Source organism: Penicillium odoratum (genome assembly GCF_028828045.1).
Source record: "Penicillium odoratum strain IBT 22623 chromosome Unknown utg000001l_segment0_segment0, whole genome shotgun sequence".
NCBI lineage: Eukaryota > Fungi > Ascomycota > Eurotiomycetes > Eurotiales > Aspergillaceae > Penicillium > Penicillium odoratum.
Window position 1 is genome coordinate 483,563 of NW_026643143.1, and position 21,587 is coordinate 505,149.

At 48.5% G+C, this 21,587-nt stretch overlaps 8 protein-coding genes across 8 annotated transcripts; 4 read left to right on the plus strand and 4 right to left on the minus strand.

The window, feature by feature from the left end:
• Positions 1-2,836: 2,836 nt before the first annotated feature.
• Positions 2,837-4,324, plus strand: N7520_000180 (uncharacterized protein; the record flags this gene model as incomplete). The annotated part of the gene is made up of 1 exon (XM_057134115.1): positions 2,837-4,324. One exon carries the CDS (start codon positions 2,837-2,839, stop codon positions 4,322-4,324), a length of 1,488 nt encoding a protein of 495 aa, XP_057000051.1.
• Positions 4,325-4,961: 637 nt separating this feature from the next.
• On the minus strand, positions 4,962-8,451 carry N7520_000181 (putative nicotinamide nucleotide transhydrogenase; the record flags this gene model as incomplete). Its single annotated transcript, XM_057134116.1, has 5 exons — positions 4,962-4,993; positions 5,044-5,118; positions 5,168-5,356; positions 5,404-8,289; positions 8,355-8,451. 5 exons carry the CDS (start codon positions 8,449-8,451, stop codon positions 4,962-4,964), a joined length of 3,279 nt encoding a protein of 1,092 aa, XP_057000052.1.
• Positions 8,452-9,422: 971 nt separating this feature from the next.
• Positions 9,423-10,331, minus strand: N7520_000182 (HpcH/HpaI aldolase family protein; the record flags this gene model as incomplete). The annotated part of the gene is made up of 3 exons (XM_057134117.1): positions 9,423-9,985; positions 10,036-10,128; positions 10,175-10,331. 3 exons carry the CDS (start codon positions 10,329-10,331, stop codon positions 9,423-9,425), a joined length of 813 nt encoding a protein of 270 aa, XP_057000053.1.
• Positions 10,332-10,577: 246 nt separating this feature from the next.
• On the minus strand, positions 10,578-12,633 carry N7520_000183 (putative general amidase; the record flags this gene model as incomplete). Its single annotated transcript, XM_057134118.1, has 6 exons — positions 10,578-10,729; positions 10,787-10,877; positions 10,926-11,662; positions 11,715-11,856; positions 11,907-12,176; positions 12,226-12,633. The coding sequence occupies 6 exons, from the start codon at positions 12,631-12,633 to the stop codon at positions 10,578-10,580; spliced, it is 1,800 nt and encodes a 599-aa protein (XP_057000054.1).
• A 609-nt stretch (positions 12,634-13,242) lies between these two features.
• On the minus strand, positions 13,243-13,674 carry N7520_000184 (uncharacterized protein; the record flags this gene model as incomplete). The annotated part of the gene is made up of 1 exon (XM_057134119.1): positions 13,243-13,674. The coding sequence occupies one exon, from the start codon at positions 13,672-13,674 to the stop codon at positions 13,243-13,245; it is 432 nt and encodes a 143-aa protein (XP_057000055.1).
• Positions 13,675-14,845: 1,171 nt separating this feature from the next.
• N7520_000185 (Zn(II)2Cys6 transcription factor) lies at positions 14,846-16,613 on the plus strand (the record flags this gene model as incomplete). Its single annotated transcript, XM_057134120.1, has 2 exons — positions 14,846-15,640; positions 15,690-16,613. 2 exons carry the CDS (start codon positions 14,846-14,848, stop codon positions 16,611-16,613), a joined length of 1,719 nt encoding a protein of 572 aa, XP_057000056.1.
• Positions 16,614-17,528: 915 nt separating this feature from the next.
• N7520_000186 (putative amino acid permease) lies at positions 17,529-19,603 on the plus strand (the record flags this gene model as incomplete). The annotated part of the gene is made up of 9 exons (XM_057134121.1): positions 17,529-17,630; positions 17,699-17,719; positions 17,786-17,834; positions 17,882-18,183; positions 18,231-18,351; positions 18,402-18,745; positions 18,798-18,920; positions 18,970-19,372; positions 19,422-19,603. 9 exons carry the CDS (start codon positions 17,529-17,531, stop codon positions 19,601-19,603), a joined length of 1,647 nt encoding a protein of 548 aa, XP_057000057.1.
• A 554-nt stretch (positions 19,604-20,157) lies between these two features.
• Positions 20,158-21,225, plus strand: N7520_000187 (SDR family oxidoreductase; the record flags this gene model as incomplete). The annotated part of the gene is made up of 4 exons (XM_057134122.1): positions 20,158-20,329; positions 20,398-20,645; positions 20,705-20,908; positions 20,959-21,225. The coding sequence occupies 4 exons, from the start codon at positions 20,158-20,160 to the stop codon at positions 21,223-21,225; spliced, it is 891 nt and encodes a 296-aa protein (XP_057000058.1).
• Between the last annotated feature and the right edge of the window lie 362 nt (positions 21,226-21,587).

Genomic DNA, 21,587 nt, shown 5'->3' on the forward strand with positions numbered 1-21,587 from the left:
TTGCATATATCTCGCATAAAGATCCGAAGATAGATCCATATGATAGAACAAAGAATGCTCTCAATGTGCTTCAAAGCAAAATCGCATTGCTTCACAAAAGCAAAACAAATACCACGTTGATGGGGAAACCAACATTCGAAGCTCGAAGCTCAATGTGCGGCATCACATTGGCTAGTCCCATAGCCATGCAGGAACTGACCTGGGGTGTAGATCCATGCATAGATAGGAGGCGTGTGCAACGGGGGACAAACAACGCCACGAAGTGACAGATCCAAACCAGCATGGCATAGCATGGCATCCGAAGAAAAAGAGGAAATAAAGATCATCGTTATACCGGAAGTCAATTCTATTCCAAACTAAGCCCTCCTCCAAGGCATAGGAAAGTTTCGGGATCGGAGGCCGATCAGATCTAAGCCTGGCGCACGGCATGATCAATCATTGAGATATTTTCTTGAACCTTCTTCCAGCCATTCGATGTTTATATTGTCGCCAGCCATCAAGTCTGGGAGGCAGGACAGGCTGAACATGTGGAGTGCAGTGCAGTGCAGTGACAGGTCGTTCGACCAGCCATCCACGTACATAGCGTGTTCGGGAGCCCTATTTTCAATAGTCTGTAGATCGAAGGTTAATATCTGAAAGTGATACGTATGCCCAGGTGAAAGATGATCGCCCGTCATTCAAAAGATGCGGACAGACAATTCAATAAAAAAGTGCCTTGCTTGTGTACCCAGTTTCAAGCCAATAATCAAGTTGAAGTGACAAGGTAGGCCTGAGGCCGAATGAATATATGCAGAGCCCAACTGGGCATAGCCATGACATGGAGCACAGACAAAGAAAAAGTAGAATCAGAGTTGCCATGTCGACGGGAGACGGCGAGTCGCCGGAGCCATGGATGATTGTTATCAAGACCAGACGTGATCAAAAGTTTATCAAGGGGGGGTCAATGTCAGTAGATATTAGAGCTTGGACTGCGTTAAGACGAAACAGTGGGCTTGCGGAGGGCGGTTACATTATGTAAAGACTAGGGAATACTCGGTGTACTTTGTAGCGGAGGATCAACACTTCATGTGGGAAGCACGCCGCTGTCAGATTGAAGCTTGGATCATGTTCCTGTAAGTTCATTATTTCCCAGTCATACTGTACTATTAGTCTAGGAGGTCCCTTACAGAATTTCATCCTCCTATTGGTGATGTCAGATGTAGATTGGGGCTATAAATAATCGAAACAATAGCGGAGAATTACTCCACGCAAGGAGCGACTCGCTTCCAGCAAGTCATCCAAGTTTGCTTTTTTGAATTTCGTTGTATTTAATGAATTTAATACTTTATTAATGCACTAGAGGAATACCTGCAGCTTTGCATGGATGTACTCCGTACTATTCCCATTGCTATTCCAATATGGCGTCGACGGTCGGCCCCCTTTTGGCCCTTGGCCCTTGGCCCTTCATAGCTGAAGAATGGAAGGCTCAATCCTTGAGAATTCTCCTGTGCAGAAGATCAAGATCCTTAATGTACAAGGAAATCTGTACTCATTGGCGCATCCAGGCCTTGAGTCCCTTTAACATAGCAAAGCCCTGAGACCCTTTAGGGTTGAAGGGCGGGGCTCCTGTATCTGTACCTGGACTTGGAAAGAAGCGTACGTAGTACCCCCTAGCATGAGTTAAAGAAGAAAAAGTCCTCGGTAGAAAATGACCAAAGTTTGCTAAGGAGTTCGTGCTAGCGTGTTTGAGTTATACATTGACCCACTTAGATAACCTGGTGCGGCGGCTAAACTTGGCAATTGTTTAGATGTTCCATCTTAATCATCTCTCCACCATGGGCGTTTTCTGTTGGAATCTGTTCATCCAGGCCTGATTTGAAGGGTGATCATCACTTGATTTGGATTGTCTACTCTGTTCTATTCTGTTGCGTAAAAATTTTCCGCCGCCATCTTTCTGCTAGTGATGTCGAAAGCCAATGATACCGCATTGTCCTGACTTGCGGCAGCCCCAGCGTTTGGGCGCAGGGACCAACTGACCAACGACCGCTCACGTTGATCTATCAGATTTTTCTCCGGCGTTAGGGCTCCAAAGTCTGGTCCCAGCCTCGCCACGATGCGGATGGTGCGCGTCGAATGGTGAAACGGCCCAATCCTTAGCATCTTTAGGGGTAGCGCCCCCTCTCCCTCCCAGTCTCAGCTGCAAGGGTGATGCGTTTGCCCACCCTGCACCCCCTAATCACCAATCACATCCTGCGTGGCTATTCTCCGCCAATGGGCAGATTCGGGCAGATTCACTAGCTGGGGACATATCTGACCAATCCAGGACCTGTTCTCCTTCGTCCTGCAGGAGATAGTAAAAGCCAAAAAAACAAAAAAAAAGCCACTGTCAGCCAGGGACACCTTTTTGGGTTGCCCAATACAGGATTCTGCCTTCGACTACACGTGGACAGGGATCGAAAATGATTGTCCCCTCTTTCCTGCAGATGGCGCTTCCTGGTCTAAAAAAGCCCATCCACCCCTCCTGTGGATCAATTCTTGACGGGTGGGACTCTTTTCTTCATACTTGAACCTTGGATGGTACTGAGGGCGGCTTAGTCCTGGTTTCGCTGGCTTTAAATATCTTCTTTCCCTTGGCCCCATTCTGCAGGAGCAGATCGCCTTCACAGATCAGTCTGTGCTAGATTCTTAAGCGGGGAAGCTGCCAACATCTCAGGGTTTCTGGTTTACGTTCTTGAGGGAATCTATTCCATCTTATCGTCCCTAACTGATACAACGGGCTGGTCTCTTATCCTATCCTGTCTGGAACAGTTTTCGTTTTGGATGAACCATACGTCCTGGATTACCATTGACTGCGAAGATGTACGAGTCCACCTCGCTGGATCTTCACCGGCTGAGCCGACAACGCCTCCACAAACGATACGAGTCAGACGAGGAAGATGTATCGGAGTCGGATGCCGGTCCGGACTTGGTTCCCTCACTGGTAGGCTCAAACCGAGCTGGAACCATCGATTCAGACCTCAGTGCCGATGAAAACTCGCACACGGATCCAGATTCTGACCGGGAGGAGCACCTACTGGCTCCATTCCCGGTGGCTAAACGGCCCCGACCTGTCTCGATGGATACCGTGAAGCGAAGCAGTGATGCAACCTTTGCGGAGAATACCCGCGTATTTGATCCCGAAGAGCAGATGGTACTTGAGATTCCGCTGCCGGAGAGTCCTCCTGAACTAGATTCGAACCTCTACCTACAGCCAGCTATCTATGTCTCACCAAATACACCACCGACCAACAGAAGGTCTCGCTCTTCGTCACCGTCGTCTATCTTTTCCGTGGAGAATGCCGAGATCCAGGTTGCCAGAAAGATCATTATGATGGAGCCACCGACTCGTCCGACACTGGTCTTCATTAACTCCTTAGGATCACGGTCCAAGGGTTCTCGAGCACGCCCCAGCCATTCTAGAACACGGGGCAACACTCGAAACAGGGAGTCCCGTATTTTCGACGGCAAGCTTGAAGGCAGTCTCCAGGTCCCACGTCTGACAGACGTGAAACCTACGTCATCACCGCGGATTTCTGAACATTCGACAGACCGTGATGGATCCACCCACACAACCCCAGATCTATCAACACTGCATGAGGACACCCTCGCTGTGCTCCAGAGCACAAGTGCCACCATAAGTAGCGTCTCGGACATCCCAGTCCTCCCCTACTTCCCACCATCCCCTCGCCAACAACCACAATCATGTCTCCGCCAGCGACCACGCACATCCGGCTCCGAGAAACCATTCACCACTCTGACCGCACGCTCATCTCGCCGGCCCACAGAATCAGGTCTCCGGCCACCCGCCCTCCGTAGCAACAGCAACTGCAGCACGCCATCACCATCATTCTCGCCACGCCCCACGTCCCCATTCCCAGATGATCAACGATATTTCCCCGACCACAGCGAGCCGCTGTCCAGAGCATGCAGTCCCGCATCAACATGTTCCTTCCCACCCCAACAATACATCCACAATTCCAAGCGTGGACCCATCGCCCCCTTAACACCCAGCAACCAAAACATATTCTCACATCGCTCCCCAATGATGCGCCGCATGACGAGGAAACACTCCGCAGCCTCAAGCATTTCTATCAGTAGCTTACGATCGGATATGGATACGAGCGCCATGTACGCAACAACCAGCCATTCGGCCGTGAATCTGAACACGATTACCTATGATTCTCGTCCCGTGCGGAAATCGAGTCAGAGGCGTCATGCTCGACATGCTAGCTCGGCGACTAGCGGTGGAAGTGGACGTGGGTTTATGGGATTGAAGTTGGGAAAGAGAGCGTTTAATAAAGTTTAATTAATTTAGTAATTCGGTTTGGATTTGCGGAGGGGATTATACAGGCGTTTGACTTCGGTTTTTTCTTTTGGTTTTGTTTGGTTTACTGGATCTTGACTTTTCTTGTTCGGTTCTTTTCGTGGTTTATCAGGTTCTTCTCGACGGCGCAGGCGTTCGGTTTTTATCCCAATTGAAACTGCTGGGATCAATTGGAATTTATGCTGGATTTCTGGTTTGATAATGTCTAACAATTTTGGGACGTTGACCGTCTGGTGGTATTTTTTTTGTTTCTCGTTTTACTTGCGTTGCAAAGCTGATGAGATTGAAATTGACACTGTGTTGGAAGCGGTCGTGATTGAGATTTTGATACGCTAGTTCAATTACTAGGACGCTTTTCGTTGGTCCCTTTTAGAGAATCTAATCGAGAATACATATTGAATGATGTTTGTCTGAGAGTAGTCCTTTTGTGGATCTTAATAACAGATAAGATGACTGAGAGCTACGCAATAGGAATGGTATATTGAAGCGCATCACGAGCAACAACAGGACGAGTAGCTTGGAAAGAAAGGTAAAAGCAGGTAAACCATGTAAATTTCGTTATGAACATGATTGGTAAAGAGAAGATAAGCAATGACGTAGCACGTTGTGTGGTAGATGTCTATTTGCGTGCCTCCAGGGCAGCTTTAATGGCTATAATAAAATTTTAGTACTTCATCTGTGTTAAGAGAGGAAGAACCTACCATCACACGAAGTCTTGGCATCTCCGAAGAGCATTCTCGTTCCGGGCATGAAGAACATTGGGTTCGGCACATCAGCTATGCACCAGTTAGCCGCATACGACAAGAAAAGAGACGCAAAACTCACCATATCCACTCGCCATTCCACGCTTCATCACAATTACTTCCTTACTCTTCCATGCGTGCAGGACTGGCATCCCAGAGATAGCAGAGTCCGGCTCCATAGCAATAGGGTTAACCGTGTCATTGGCACCAATGACGAGAGTAACGTCAGTATCCTTGAAATCTTCATTGATCTCATCCATTTCCAGAACAACTAGAAGGAGTTAGCATCTATCCATTTGAAAGTGGCGGACAACTTACTATCATATGGTACGGACGCTTCAGCAAGAAGCACATTGCACTGGCCCGGCATACGACCCGCAACAGGGTGAATAGCAAAGCGGACAGTAATGCCCCGAGACCGGAGAATACGGACGATTTCAGCCAGGGCGTATTGCGCCTTTGCAACGGCCATACCGTAGCCGACGATGATGATGACGCTCTCAGCACCGGAAAGTGCTTCGACAGTGTCATCGATACTTGTCTGTGTGACTTCGCCCTCGATCTTCTTTTGGCTTTGTACCTGGTTACCAAGACCGCCAAAAAGGACGTTTGTAAGAGATCGGTTCATAGCGACGCACATGATGTACGATAGGATCGAACCGCTGACTCCGATGAGCGAGCCTACGCTTGTGAGAAGGGGGTTGTTGAGCATGAGACCCTCTGCGACGAGTGCGAACCCGGAGTAGGCGTTAAGCACGGTGATAACGACAGGCATATCTGCACCGCCAATGGCTGCTGTTGTGGTATATCCTTTCAGGAAGCTGAGCAAGGTACTCGTGCCTAAGCAAGCCGCTGCGATCCCAGGGTTTGCCGGCGCCATTGTTAAAAATGCTCCCATTGTGGCGATGTTACCGCCAAGGAGTGTAGAGTTGATCACATGCCGACCAGGGAGAATCATTGGTTTAGAAGACATTCTGCCTGCCAGTTTGAGGAAAGCAACGATTGAGCCGGTAAAGGTAACGCCTCCGATGAGCACGCCCATGTAGGCAGTGACCATATGCAGAGTTGTGATCTCGCCAATGTCGACCAGCACGCTACCAATACTGGTTAAGACAGCAGCCAGACCTACAACCGAATGCAGCGCTGCGACCGTCTGAGGAAGTCCGGTCGGAGTGATACGACGGCCAATCAATCCACCGACCAAGGCACCAGTTCCAGCAACAGCGGCGAATTGGGTAAGTGTCTCAGTAGAGAACCCTACTGCAACCAATGAAGCGAGGATACCGGAAACAACACCTAGAATTCCTAAGATATTTCCACGGCGCGCAGTCTGTTGCGAAGCAAGGCTGGAAATAGAGCTCATACAGAGAATCGTACTGACGAGATATCCGGCCTGCACTACACCAGACATGCCAGTACTGGCAGCAGCCACCAGGCCACCGCCAAAGACGACTGCTGGGATGGCATACAGCCACGGGTACTCCGGAGGATCGGTTGGACGTTTGAACATGTCGAGCATGCGTTTCGTCACGACAAAGCCACCAGACACATTCACAAAGGCAAGAAGCACAGATACTGCACCAAGGTATTCGGGAACAGTAGTCGGCACAAAGCCACCGCCCATGACGAACAAGCCACCAATACCAACCATTCCTGAGATCGCATTGGTGACACTCATCAGTGGCGAGTGAAGAGCCGGAGCTACTCCCCACACTGCACGGTAACCGACCAGACCTGCAAGTCCAAAGGTCATCATATTGCCCATGAAAATGGGACCTGTGGCTTTTCCAAGAGCAAGGGTAGCGCCGATTGCCCCAGTAACGGCAGTGACATCTCGAGTGGCAGTTTGCCATGGCGTAAGAGCAAGCGCTGCTTCTTTATTTGTGGCGATAGCTTGGGTATCAGACTTAGGCACGGGGGGAGGAGTAGACGGTGCGGCAGGAGGGATGATTTCGCCGTTAAGAGTGACAATAGACCCACGAACAACCTCATCATTGAAATCAATTCCGAAAGACTTGTCCTTGGGGGTCATGGAGAGCAGATACTTTGTGATGTTGTTGGAATACAGCGTTGAGGATTGGGTTGGTAGGCGAGACGGAAGATCCGTATAGCCAATTATCGTAACACCCTTGTAGCTTGACAGTTCACCAGGAACGGTTGCTTCGCAGTTTCCACCTGCCTCTGATGCGAGATCTACGATGACAGAGCCAGGCTTCATAGCAGCGACCATTTCCTTGGTGATCAGCTTTGGGGCTGGCTTTCCGGGAATCAGAGCAGTTGTGATGATAATATCGACCTCGCGAGCTTGTTCCATAAACAGCTTCATCTCAGCCTCGATGAACTCCTTGGACATCTCTTTCGCGTAACCGCCTTGTCCAGAGCCATCTTCCTGAAAGTCCACTTCGATGAATTCCGCGCCCAACGACTGGACCTGTTCCCTGACCGCAGGGCGGGTATCGAAGCCTCGAACAATAGCACCCATGCGGCGGGCCGAGGCGATTGCACTCAGACCAGCTACACCTGCACCAATCACCAGTACTTTACCGGGGGGAATCTTTCCGGCAGCCGTGACCTGACCAGTCAAGAAGCGGCCGAAGTGATTTGAAGCCTCTAAAACCGCTTTGTATCCTGCAATATTGGCCATGGAGCTGAGGGCATCAAAGGTTTGCGCACGAGAGATACGCGGAATACGGTCCATGGCAAACGCAGTCACGCCGCGGGCAGCCAGCGCATCCACAATGGGCTTGTTTTGAAAGGGATACAGAAAAGAGATAATAGTCGAGCCTTTACGAAGAGCTTGAATCTCATTGAAGGGTCCTTCTGCCTGTGGGTTTCGGACTTTCAGAACAATATCACTCTCCGACCATATAGCATCACGGTCCACCACTGTGGCACCGGCTTTTTGGTAGGCATCATCTAGAAGTTGTGCTTCTGTTCCCGCGCCGCGCTCAACCAGCACGCGCGAGAAGCCTTTCTTGAGAAGTAAGGCCACATTTTGTGGGGTGATCGCTACACGGCGCTCATTTTGGTGTGTTTCGCGGGGAACTCCAACGGTTAACTCGGTGTAAGGGGTGGTGGACACAGGGTCTTCGCTTGGAGTGGTAGTCGCTGCGGTTCGCTTAGATGCGGTAGGCCATTGAGATACTCGCAGAGAGGGTTTCTTCTGCGAAAAGGTGAGAGCAGTGATTTGACGAGCCTGGGATACTGATCGTACATGTTAAAGCATTGTCCTCAATCTATGTGTCATTTGACCAGACCGTGAAGCTTACCAACTTGCGTCACTGACAGCAGCGATTTCCCCGCGCGAGTACTGGGGGCCACGCGACATGGCCTCAGCGCGGACCACAAGGAGAGCGGCGTACTCATTGCTGAAAGCGCAAAAGAACACAGATCATAAACGGCCAAGACACATCCGAGAAAGGGTCCAAGAGAACAAGGGAGTGAAGGAAGAAAGAAGGGAGGACAGGGAAGAAAGGACGGAGAAAGAGGAAACAGGGAAGAAGACCCCCCGACTCCGACCTTGCAATGGAACGGTACGCGCCCTCTTTTGACACGGTTTCCCCGGCTCAATAAGCCACAGCCTTAATTGTATGACTCCCCGCGGGGTTGGTGGAGTCGTGGGGACGGTTCGGGTACTTTTCTCCACACCTTGAAAGCCATGCCAGGACTTGTATTGTATGTGATTTGTGGCATTTTCAGGTCCACTCAAATATTCCAAGGATGATTCGCGCAATGCAACAGTATTTTAGTATCACAGACCTCCCTCCCCGCAAGAACAAAGGATCCAGCGAAGATGCCGATAGCCGGAGCGTGTCATAGGCCATGGTTGTGCGGAGTATATTAGTTCCGGCTTTCGGCACTATTCTCTATCATGTCAGGCTATCCAGATGTCATCTATGTATTTGCATATTTAGACTTACGTGCTGTGACATGGTTTTGCCGGTAAACTCGCTTTGATTGCCTGAAAATGCCACACTATAGGCCATTGAAGAAACCTTGAAACTGAGCCCTACTGCTGTGAAAGCAGCAAGTGCTAATCAAGATTACTACGGAGTACTGGCTCTTGAGTACCTCCAAATAAAGAACTAGAGTAAATCGAGGTGTCATTCTATTGCCCAGATGGAATTCAAATCCAATCGGATTGTCCGAATCCGAAGCAACAGCTAATGACGTAGTCAAGTCTCCACAATGATATGCATGCCACCCACTCACTATACAGAGGATATGAAGACTACTAAGTACATTCTTTGATGCCTGCGTAGTATGTACATAAATTGACAGCAGCACTTCGAATATAAGAAATTTGAAAAACCCGGTTGATTTTCAGCCGCACCATTCTAACTGCCATAAGGCCCAGAAACAGTTTTCCCAGCTTTCTGAGTAATTATCTCCATCTCGCTCGACAAAGAAGAAGAAAGTGCTCCAACATCAGTAACGACATTAACAAAATCATACCCAATATCCACGTAACGCTTCGCCTGGGCACCACTGCTACAGAAAATACCCGCCCTTTTGCCAGCCGCATGAGCAGAATCGAGGATCTTCCGAATAGCCTGTTCAAGTTCCAGTGCAAAAGCCCCTTCCACCGGGTACCCAATATTATTGCCAAGATCAAAAGGACCAACAAACAACAAATCGAGTCCATCAACAGCTGCGATCTCATCAACTGCCTCTAGAGCCTCTCGGGTCTCGATCTGGACAGAAAGAAGAATGTTGTCATTTGCTTCCTTTAGATATTGAGTAGCTGTGACGTTCGTGCCAAAGCGGTCCATTGGAAATGGGGAGCCGAATCCTCGACGTCCTTGCGGTGGGAATCGGGATGCCTCGATGAAGGATTTGACGTCTTCAACTGTTCGCACGAGGGGAGCGAGGACCCCGTGAGCACCGGCATCAAGCGCCCCTGTTTCGTAGTTAGAATGTGCTCAGCATATGGATGGACGGGATAACTACGTTTTATCATCCAGGACTGGAAATCAGGTACCCGAACAATGGGACTAATTCCGTATGACGTTATAGCCGGGATGGCCTCATGCATTGCGGCATCTGGAGATGTCAGTATCTAGTATGGAACGAATTTGTAGCTTCTGACCATCAATATTGCCATGTTCACAATCCACTAACACCCAGTCATATCCAGCTCGAGCCAGAGTGCGAGACAGGTTGCTACCGGGTAACAGCTGCCAGACGCCCAAAGCAGGTCGTTCGCCCTCATTGAGTACTGTTTTGACTCGATTTGTTCCTTGCATGGTGGTTTGGTATAAAAAGGAAAGAGAAGAATGTGTAATTCAGTGAAGAAAGAAAGGACTTGAAGAGTTTGATACAATGTTATTCACAGAAAATGATTGAAGCAGAGCCCCGCTCCTTTTATATTCGGGACTGGTGGGTCTATCCACACCCGAGTTCGGATCGTCATGTTCCGGGCGATGGGCTCTGACGTCTATGTAATATTTGTTCTCGAAATTGGGAGGCATCTGTATCATAGAATCTCATATCTAGATATTGGAAGCTCTCTTCCCTTGGTTCTGTGCTGGACCCTTCAGGCACTGATCGATTTGCTTCGCCATTTGCAAGCATTCCTCATCCCGCATGGTGGTGGTGAAAAGCTGAATGGAACACGGCGCGCCTTTGAGCTGATCAAAGTTATCTATAAATTGACGAATTAAAATGGTTCATTCATCTGGTCTGAGAAAGATGGACTCACATTCAGGCGCCAATTGATCTTCTTTAAGTTCAAAGGTCTTTCCGGCATCCTCGTCGCCCACTTCCCCAAATGGCAGGATACATGATGGATACTAGAATTGTGTTAGTAATATCCCACATCACAGCTAAAAGAAACCTACATCCAAACAGTTCAAGAATGTGGTATAAACAGCAAGCCCAAACATATCATGCGATACTGCAGTGTGTTGGGCCGGAGGTGCAATGCATATGTCAAGATTGTGGTGCACCCACAGCTTCCGGTAAGCCTCTCGCAGCTCTGCCCGTCGTACATTCAAGAGAGCCAACTTCTCCATCCTGTCAAGGGTGCTCATTTCGGGTAGAGAAGGTATGATAATTTGCCCCAGTCTCCCAAATTGCCTCGTAATATGTTCAATAGCCGGGACAACTGGCTCACCCGCTGATTCAATCAGTTTCCTGGAATTCTGGTCCAGATTGAATATGTTCCAGGCTATCTCATTTGCCTCAACAACCCGGCAATCTTTCTCATCTAAGTAAATAAGTCGATGCCCCTCGGCTTCTAACAAGCGAACTGCTTCGGTTAAAACTCTCCGAATAGGTGGGTGGAGAGGAAACATAGAAGATTCCGGAACAATCCCAATCCTGAGAACTGGTTTGATGTCAACTTGTCTCCATGGAACGTCGAGAATGCTGGAATCATAGTTGGCAGGGCGTGCGTTGAAAAGTGCCGTGAAAACAGTCTCGATTCCGTCCAGATCCAGTGAAAGGGGACCAATGCAAGATAGAACAAACTTCATTCCAGGCGTGGTGCAGATGCGCATGCCACCGTTGGGAACTCTTGAAGCGCTTGGTTTGAAACCGTAGGTTCCACAGCAGTGAGCTGGAATACGGACGGACCCTGTGATTGTTACAAAGAAGAAAATTACCAACGTTTGCAGTGATCGACGTACCACCAATATCTGTTCCAAAACCAATAGGTGACCCCCGAAGAGCAATCAGAGCCCCTTCTCCACCACTAGACCCACCGGGTCCAAGGGTGGTATTCCAAGGGTTCAGAGTGCGTCCAAAGACATTATTGTGAGAATCGGCTGTCTGGGGAAGATTTAGTCATTAAATCATACAGAAAAGGATTGGGCAAATACCATCATTGTTTGGGGCACATTTGTCTTCACATAAAGCACAGCGCCGAGCTGTAGAAGAATATTCACAAGAGCCGAGTTCTCGGTCGAGACGTCACCCAGAAAGGATACCATTCCGATAGTTGCTTCTCTACCCTTGAAATGGAAGTTATCCTTGATACTAACAGGAAGACCATGGAGTGGACCCGCTAGTCTTCCCTGAGCTCGTAAATCATCCAGATATTGAGCTCGCTCCTGGGCTTCCGCAAACATAGTTTCGGCGAGACATGCGACCTTTAGGTTGTCAGATACCTAGAACATGAAATAACACATAGCCACATACCAGTTGTTGAGCCACAGCGGCACGTTTGCAATAAGCCAAAGTCACCTCAACAGAGGTGAGGCTACCATTTGCCAACGCAGAGATCAGGTCAGTAACTGAATACTCTTCGGTAATCTTAAGCTCATGATCTGTCAGAATTCCAGATTCACGAACAGCTCCAGCTCGAATGAGGTCGTTTTTATGATCGGACAATGGTGCATCGAATTTGGCCATGAATTGGTCCGATACTCTCCATTCAGACGGTATTCTGTTTGCATTTTCCTCTCGTTTTCTGGCTGCTTTTTCCTGCCAAGAATTTGACTGGTTGATGCTCATTATGACCTGTGGGGTGCCTAATTGAATAATCCTGTTGTTGATTCTTGGTGCTGGGTGGGTGAAATCGGTGCTTGCTGGGGCGACGAGTGCCATATGTAGCGTCGGGTCAGAAATCGATTAGGAAACAGGCGACATATTACCACAGAAAGGCGTGCGGTATCCTCCGAACAATATTACTAAATTGCGAGAAAGGCACGCGAGCCGATAGGATACCTCGGCTGGAAGTGGGGTGGTGATGCGGGGGTCGTCGTATCGAAGAAAAGATTGATATCTGAAGCACTTGAGCACGGACGGCCTAAAGATTATGTATATGTCGTCAGCGCGCTTTTGAATCTCATTAGCTCGCCTAAGTCGGTAATCAAAGTCTCCTCACCATCTCGGCTATACTTAGAAAGTATCCGAAGCTGGGCGTACATAATCAATTGATTCTAAAAGGCGTGTCTCGCCCGATTAATATGCAATTATGACTTTCATTTGGGTATAGTGGATTGATTATATTACTCTAGCGTATCTCAACAGCGTTTTATTCATCAGATCAGGTGCCCTTTGAACTATAGTCTACTCTAAAGTAGCGTTCCAAGTGGATAGAAAAGCACCGACTATTGAAAGCTGGGAAAAAGATGTAAAAAATATATATATATATATTCAACTAGCCAGATATGCAAGGACAACGGAAATTGAGCCTGCAAGAATGGATGTTAGCTAATAAAAGCATGAACAACCACCCGGCCCCAGGTCTAGACGACGGGAAGTCATATGGTAATCACGCCAGTGCTCATAAGTTCCATCAGGAACCAAGCCCAGTCGCTGCAGTCGAAAAATCAGGTATGATGACCAGCACTGACAGCTCTGTGCCGGGACAGCAAGGGCTTCCCGCTGAACAGTAGCAAATTCAGAAGCGGGAATTCGGGCTAGAAAATCCATGGTTTCTATACCCCAGCTGTCAAATCGTTTGTCAGGCTCTTGTAAATAGCGATATCCACCATCTTCAGTGGCAGAGTGAAAATAAGTGCATCGCTCACTGCCGGGGTTGTGCAGTAGGATTATCCAGTGGACGGGCCATTCGGGATAATCTATATCTGGATAGCAGACTGCAAGGTAAACATCATAGTGGGACCGGTCAACGTATGCCATTTTTAGAGAGTAGTGCTGATTGTGATTAGCAGGAATGTAAATGGAATAGTTTGGATAAATGGAATAAATAGACTTAGGTCATATGTTAGTTGATGGTTGTGTGATGATGAGATTGGACTTGAGGAAGGATTTGCGCCTTCTTATAGAAATTCTCGAAGACTCGAAAGAAACTCTCGAAGACTTGAACTTGCAGTCTCTAAGCCTGGTTGAAACATGTCCTTTGTTAGTTGAACAATAGGCCTCAGACGGACCATTGAACTATTGACGGTTTTATCTTTGTCTGTAATCTATGTATATCATAGACAATGCCCGAGGATGTCAAAGTAAAGAGTGAAGCAAAGAACAAAATCCACTGGTATATTGAGAAACAAAGCATTCAATCCATTCCATTGAGCTCTTCGGTACATCATTGGACTCGAATTGTAGGATTTAGCGCTTTATAAAGAAGAAGGCGAAGATGAAATTGCGACACCTGATGAAAGAACCGAAGAAACCCGTTCTCCACATATTTACTAGGGTGTCTATATTATTTTTGTGACATCTGACCTATAGTATGTCTTGAAGTACCTAGGGTGCCTGTTTACTGGAAGCTGCAGTGCTTTATTCATGTACATCAAAAAGCTTATCTTCGTGGAATGAGAGTATTGGTGCGCAAGTACTGGGCTCCTATTGGGCAGCAATCGTCCATATTAGAATATGATATCGCATAGACAGATACGGAGAGATATGCTAAGAGTGAGATTTATATCGTAGAACAACATTTTTTCATTCTCGAGTACGCCTACTTTGCTACTGTATAACTGTTGCATTTGCAATGGAGGTCCGATCATGTAGCGGATTTGGGGTCAAAGTGCGGCGCGAAACACCTGCAAGAGATTTGCCCGATAAACTTGCCAAATCCCAGGAAAATAGATTCATTAGAACTGTGTCAGTTATTTGATTTGATTTGATGGCAGGGCAAAAGGGCACTAAGCTAGCGACGTGTCCAAGTGGGGAATGATCAGCCACTGATCAACTAGAGATGATCGACCCCAACACGGGATCAACTGATTTTCCCCATCTTCCGCCCTTAGCGTTTGGAGTCACAGCCTTGTGTTTTTTTACTGAAATCTTCCAACCATGCCTTGAAGGTTTATGTCTTTACCTCACGCGCGCTCCCGAGTCGTCCCTGATGGAGATTCGCCCCGTGAGCGCGCCGACGTCCGGATCGTCCGAGTCGCCTGAGTCCCACCCCCCACCACCGCCCGCCCCGCCCCGTAAACGAGTACGTCGTTGGCACCATCGAGGGTTCACAGGATGCTCGACCTGTCGCCGTCGTCATGTTCGCTGTGATGAGACCTCCCCATCTTGCAAAAATTGTACGAGGCTGGGACACGAGTGTGATGGGACACAGGGGACAATGACCTTTAAGGTCTATGGCCCCACACATAACCCAGAACAACCGCTATCGAAAACCAAGAAGCGGAAGAAGAGGGACTCAAATGCGGAGTTGATACCGGGAACAGGAACACTTGTTATGAGGAAGAAAGTGGAGGAGCCTTGGGAAGCTGTGGTGGTTTCCCCAACTACTCTACCCCAGCAGCCGATCAAGTTCTGCTTCCACGAACCAAAGCCCACGAATGTGCCTGCTTGTGTACAAACCACCGATGATCGCTATTTTACCCATTTCATCGATCAAGTCTCGACCCTCCTTATTATTTACGATAATTCAATCAATACAAATCCGTATCGCAAGCACTTTCCCGATTTCGCACGCTCGTCCCCTTCCATGGTGGGTGCTATGGAGGCATTGGGCGCGTTGCATTTGGCCAATACCTCTGTTGGGCCACAGCGCATTTCACATTTCCAGCAGGCGATGAGTAAATACGGTGAAGTGGTACAACTGTTTCGAGGGCGATACGCTCGCCCAAGTCAACAATTGGGAATGACCGATTTCGCAACATGTTTACTACTTTGTCTTTTCGAGGTTTGTCGACTACCCAGGAAACTGTAGGCTATTTATTAACAGAGCATAGATGATGGACTCCCAGAATCACAACTGGGCTGTGCATCTTAAGGGTGCCCGTGAGATCTACAACCTTCTTTTCTATCCCCACACTGGCGGTACCTCCACTCGCGAAGTACAGAGAGTCGCCGAGTGCAATCATCCTCTCCGATCATTCCTTGTGTCTTTACTTTCCTACCTAGATGTGGCTGGTGCATGTGCTACCCCCGGTGGCACAGTCGTCGAAGGGAATTATTGGAAGACCCTCGGAGGCGGGTGGGAGTACAACCTAGGGACACCTAGCTTATCTTCACCCGACATGCCCGACAACCCGCGCTTAATCGAATTGCGGAACGCATGGTCAGGAATGATGGAAGTTCAGACAGCGATTAGTACTTTTGCCCGTGATAAATTATGGATGCCCCCGGACCAGCAAGACCTGGTTTACAAAGATATCTTCAACCGCTTGGTGGTATGGCGGGCCAGCACGCCGATCAGCCTCCAGCTCCTAGGCGACATGGGACTTGACGACGAAAGTCTTGACCAGTTTCCTTTCCCTGATATGCTGGAGTACGTCGGATGCGTCGAGGCTTACGAGAAAGCGACCTTTGTGCATCTACATCAGGTTGCCGGTGCGGGCCGAGTGCGCTGGATCACCGACCGAACATACCTGGATATGCTCATCACTCGGATTCTGACCCTGATTCGCAAACTATCTAAGGGTGTCGGCCAATTAGCCGTTCTATGGCCTCTCTTCATCGCTGGACAGGAAACTCGCAATGAATCTGAACAGCAGTACGTTCGCCAGACAATGGAGGAGCTGAAGCGCTTTGGCTTTAAGAATGTCGATAAGGGCCTTGAACTCCTCGAAGGAGTTTGGTTCAAACGACGGACTTTCCCTGACGGCTGGGTTGAGACCTTGGATGAAATCCAGTCGAATATTCTCTTACCTTGACATGAGCTCCTTTCACAGCTCAAACATACACTTTGCATTAACCATAGAACATGGAGAGGAACACATGCATGTTCGGTCATTCCCAACTACGATAGCTTCTGCATATATACCAATTTACGAATGTGATGATTTGATAATTTTTTCCTTCTCTCTTCTCTCTTTTCATCAGTCTATCTCAATCTCATATAATTATTGCACGGTCCCCTCAAAGCTCACGCGGTTCTTCAGTGGGGCCAGTAATAACCGGTTTTTGGTGAGCTTCACATCTGCACGAATCAACGCGTTCTGACTTGCTTTCCCTAAGAAAATATTTTACTTAATCATGGAACCTTTCTCAGGCCAACCAAAAGTTGGCATTTGGATCCTTCGATCTCCTCTTATCCACTTTCGGTTTGCACCAGGCTTAACGCGGTTGGAGCTTTCAAATTTTCAAGAAAAAGCATCGCTTCATCTCAACTTTTGTACGGACTAGAAAGCTCCGGATTGTTAAGAAAATACGAATTTTGTTTTGCTCTCATCTCTTCGTTCGCGACTCTTTTTGTTCCCAACATTGACCATTTTTTAGCTTACGTGAAGTCAATTCTCATTTCAAAATCACCTTTACTTTGATAAACAAGCTCAGACGCAGTAAGAAAGAGCTGCGAGTGATATCTCCTACCTGAGCTTTTCCAAGATAGGCTACTGCAGTGGACTCCCTAATCTTCCCGCGGTGGGGTTGGCGGTTCCTGACCGGGGAAGCGAAACGGAGCTACCATACGGGTATTCGGGGCCGAAGTTCATTGGGGAAAATTTCCTCTTCTACCTTTGTTGATCTGCAACACAGGGATAACCTTGCAACCAGCATTGTCCCGAATTTCAGCCTTGCGAGTTGTTCCTTTCTAAGTTGCGTCATCGGAAAACTCATCAATTGCGGATATGGCGCAAGAGGACCTCCTGGTTGACGGTCGCGAAGACCTGCATGACGGTGGTGAGGTCGATCTGAATCAAAATGGAGCCAAGGATGATGCCGCTTTGCTGGTATGTTACTATTATATATGATTCTGCATTTATCTTATATTGGGGCAGCAAACTAACTCACGTGGCAGCAAACCATGGGATATAAGCCGGTAGGGATCAAGTCTATCTGATATATGGTAGTATGATCGGCAACTAATAAAGCTGTTTCAAATCAGGTGCTTCACCGGACTTACACGCTTTTCGAGAACTTTTCGACCAGCTTCGGTGGGTACTAGGCGGATCTCTAAGCAGAGTTTTACTGATTTTGATAGCTGCGCTTTACTTCGTCGGTGGTGTGCGCGTCACCTATAGTACTGGTATAGCGGCAGGTGGAAACCTAGCCTATTGGACCAGTTACTTGGTCACTATGGTATTCACTTATATCACGGCGGCTGTCATCGCCGAAGTTTGCTCCGCTTCTCCCTCCGCGGGCTCTATCTATCTATGGGCCGCTGAAGCTGGTGGTCCTCGGTATGGTCGTTTCCTGGGATTCATTGTCGCATGGTGGAGTACCACCGCATGGACTACCTTCTGCGCCAGTAATACGCAAGCTGCGGCGAATTATATGCTTTCTGTACGTCCATGCGATGACCATTCAGATGCCGGTATTGACAAGTTTAGGAACTCACCGTGTTTAACGTCGACTTCCCCAAGGATACTGACAGTGTCAAATTCCGCGCCGTTCAGTGGATTTGTACCGAAGTTCTGCTTGCATTGGCTGCCCTCTTGAATTTCTTGCCTCGTAAGCTCGGCTCATTTCGGTATTATCTATATTGTACTGACGCGCATCAGCTCGCTATTTCAAGTATGTGTTTTGGGTGTCCTCTGGGTTTGTGATGCTGGACTTCTTCCTCAATCTCATCTGGTTGCCCATTGGCGCTGCCAACACTTGGGGCTTCCGCTCGACACACGAGGCTTTCATGACAACCTACAACGGAACCGGTGCTCCGGCTGGTTGGAACTGGTGTCTTTCGTACCTGGCTACGGCCGGTATCTTGATTGGCTTCGATGCTTCTGGTCACGTCGCGGAAGAGACAAAGAATGCCTCAGTCACTGCAGCTCGTGGTATCTTCTGGAGCACCGTCGTTAGTGGTATTGGTGGCTTGGCTACCATTATTCTGTTCTTGTTCTGTGCTGTGAGTACTAACGCCGTGTAACATATAACACGAGCTTTGCTAATCCTTCTAGCCTACCGCCGATGTCCTTATGGACTTTGGTTCCCCACAGCCTTTTGTGCCACTGTACGCAGTTGTCTTAGGCCAAGGTGGTCACGTTTTCATGAACGTTGTCTGCATTATTGCGCTTTGGCTGGTAAGATCTCAGAGCCCACGGTTGTCTTTTAACTCTGACAAAATTTCAGAACACCGCTATTGCTATCATTGCCGCCTCTCGCCTCGTCTTCGCCGTTGCCCGCGATGGTGTCCTCCCATTCTCGGGCTGGGTTTCCAAAATCCATGACGGTCAACCGCGTAACGCTGTTATCGTAGTCTGGGGCGTCGGAGCTCTTATCAGCTGCACAATCCTGCCCTCCAACGTGGCTTTCACCTCTCTTGTATCCGCAGCCGGTGTTCCCAGTGCCGCCGCCTACGGTCTCATCTGCCTAGGCCGACTCCTCTGCACCCCTAAGCGCTTCCCCAAGCCGCAGTGGAGTCTCGGTCGCTGGAGCAAGCCCTTCCAGTTTATCGGCGTCTTCTGGAACGGATGGGTTGTGGCTATCTTGTTCTCGCCATATGAGTGGCCCGTCACCGGGGCCACCTTGAACTGTTCGTATCCCCCAAACTCGCGATTACATGTGACTAAATTATTCTCTAGACGCGCCCATAATCATGGCAGCTGTCACCATCTTCGCCTTGATCTGCTACTTCGTCATGCCAGAAAGCGCCTGGCTCCCGAACGAACGGATCACGCACTTCATCGACTCGAAAGGTGCCACCGAAACAGTCGAGGAGGTCAGCTCCTCGACCCAGGATGAAAGAAATACCGACCGGACGTGATAATCAATATCACCCGGTCCACCCTTCGTCTATGCCTTCAAAGCTTTCGGCGCGTGTTTTAGTTTCCTCGCCACGCCGTGACAAATTTCTTGGCTTATCGTCTTAATTGACAACATCGTTGCAGTTTGCCATTTTTTGATCATCGATCATTCTTCAGAGGTGGGGAACCCCATTCTCTGAGGGCATTGCAGCACGATTGACGGGTGTTCGGGGCTTTTTTTGAAGCCTCGTTCTGAGACCTTACCGTTAGAACTTGATCTGGATAATACCAGCGAAAGGACATTATCTTAGCTAGAATCAGACTGTGATCCCTGCTTTTACTAGTTTCTCAATACAAATTGGACTCTTTTGTTGGACTGGTTTTACATTCACATCGTCATTGAAGCGTAATGACTACGGCGTATCATCGTACGACTAGCCAGCCCTCTACTATAAGGGTACTACATTTTGACCGGCTGGCCAATCCTTAGAAAGTCGGAATTTCCCTTTAGTCTAGTGTAGTACCTATCTCAATAGGTAAGAGGCTGGGATTCTTTAACAAATTGCAACCAGGAATGCGGGCAATGCGGGGAAACCACGGAATTGACGCCGACTCTATTGACTTACCGAACCCCCTCACCTTTAAAACCTTTAAAACCACCTCAAACTTCCAAATCATCTACTCATATCAAACAATCATGTCTGCCCAAAGCTCAAGACTCCAAGGGAAAGTCGCCATCGTCACTGGTAAGCAATCTACACCTTTCCCCCTGTTAATCTATAATTAACATGCTAATATCCCATCTACTGTATAGGAGCAGGATCCGGATTCGGTGCCGCAATCGCCCGCCGCTTCGGCGAAGAAGGAGCAAAGGTCATCGTCGCCGATATCAACACAGAAGGAGGCGAGAAAGTCGCCGCGCTGAATCCCTCCGACCTCCTCTTTCAACACGTCGACGTTACACAAGCGGATAGCTGGAAGGCGGTTGTTGAGCTTGCGTTCTCCAAATTCGGACGATTGGATATCCTGGTGAATAACGCGGGGACTACCTACCGGAATAAGGTACGATCGGGATATGTATACTTGGATGCGTAACCGTTCAAGCTAATAACCTTTCGCAGCCCACGACCGAAGTAACCGAAGACGAATGGGAACGTGTTTTCAAGGTTAATGTGAAGAGCATCTACTTGGCTGGAGTGATTGTTCTTCCTCGTTTGATCGAACAGGGACAGGGAGGTTCGATGATTAATATCTCTTCTACGGGGGCGAGTCGTCCGCGGCCTGGGTTGGTTTGGTACAATGCTTCAAAGGGAGCTGTTACAAATGTGAGTTACAGTCAAGCTGACTAGATGTTATCATACGCTGATCTTTAAAGGCTACGAAGGGTCTTGCGGCGGAATATGGTCCGCATAATATCCGGGTGAATAGTGTTGCGCCTTTACTTTCTGGGACTGGACTTTTCTCTATGTTTACTGGTATGGAGGATACTCCTGAGAATAGGGAGAAGTTTATTGGAAATGTACCACTTGGTCGACTTACCGAGGCGGATGATATTGCCAATATGTGTTTGTATTTGGCTAGTGATGAGGGGAGCTTCATCAATGGTACTGAGATGGTTGTTGATGGTGGAAAATGTATTTGAATATTCGAATGCATCTCCTTGCTTTATATCATTCCTGTATACTGGAATGCCGCTGTCACACCTATTTAGGCAGAGTAAGCTAGTTCCGAATCCTGCAATGGTTGAGTGGGGAAATGATGAGCCCCCACTATAAGAGCCCTTGTTTAGCTTCAATGGTCCATTTAACACCTCTGTCATAGAGTCTTTCAAATCGTGATAAGCCACATGACCTTGAGTGCTGTAGCGGCTCGGTCAATGGGGAAACCTCTACTAGTGCGGCAAATGATACACAAGCAGCGTCAATAACGGAGACTCAAGTGCCATAACGATGCCCTGGTCTCATACGAGCCTGATATCGACGAAATCTTGAGCGAAAGCTTCAT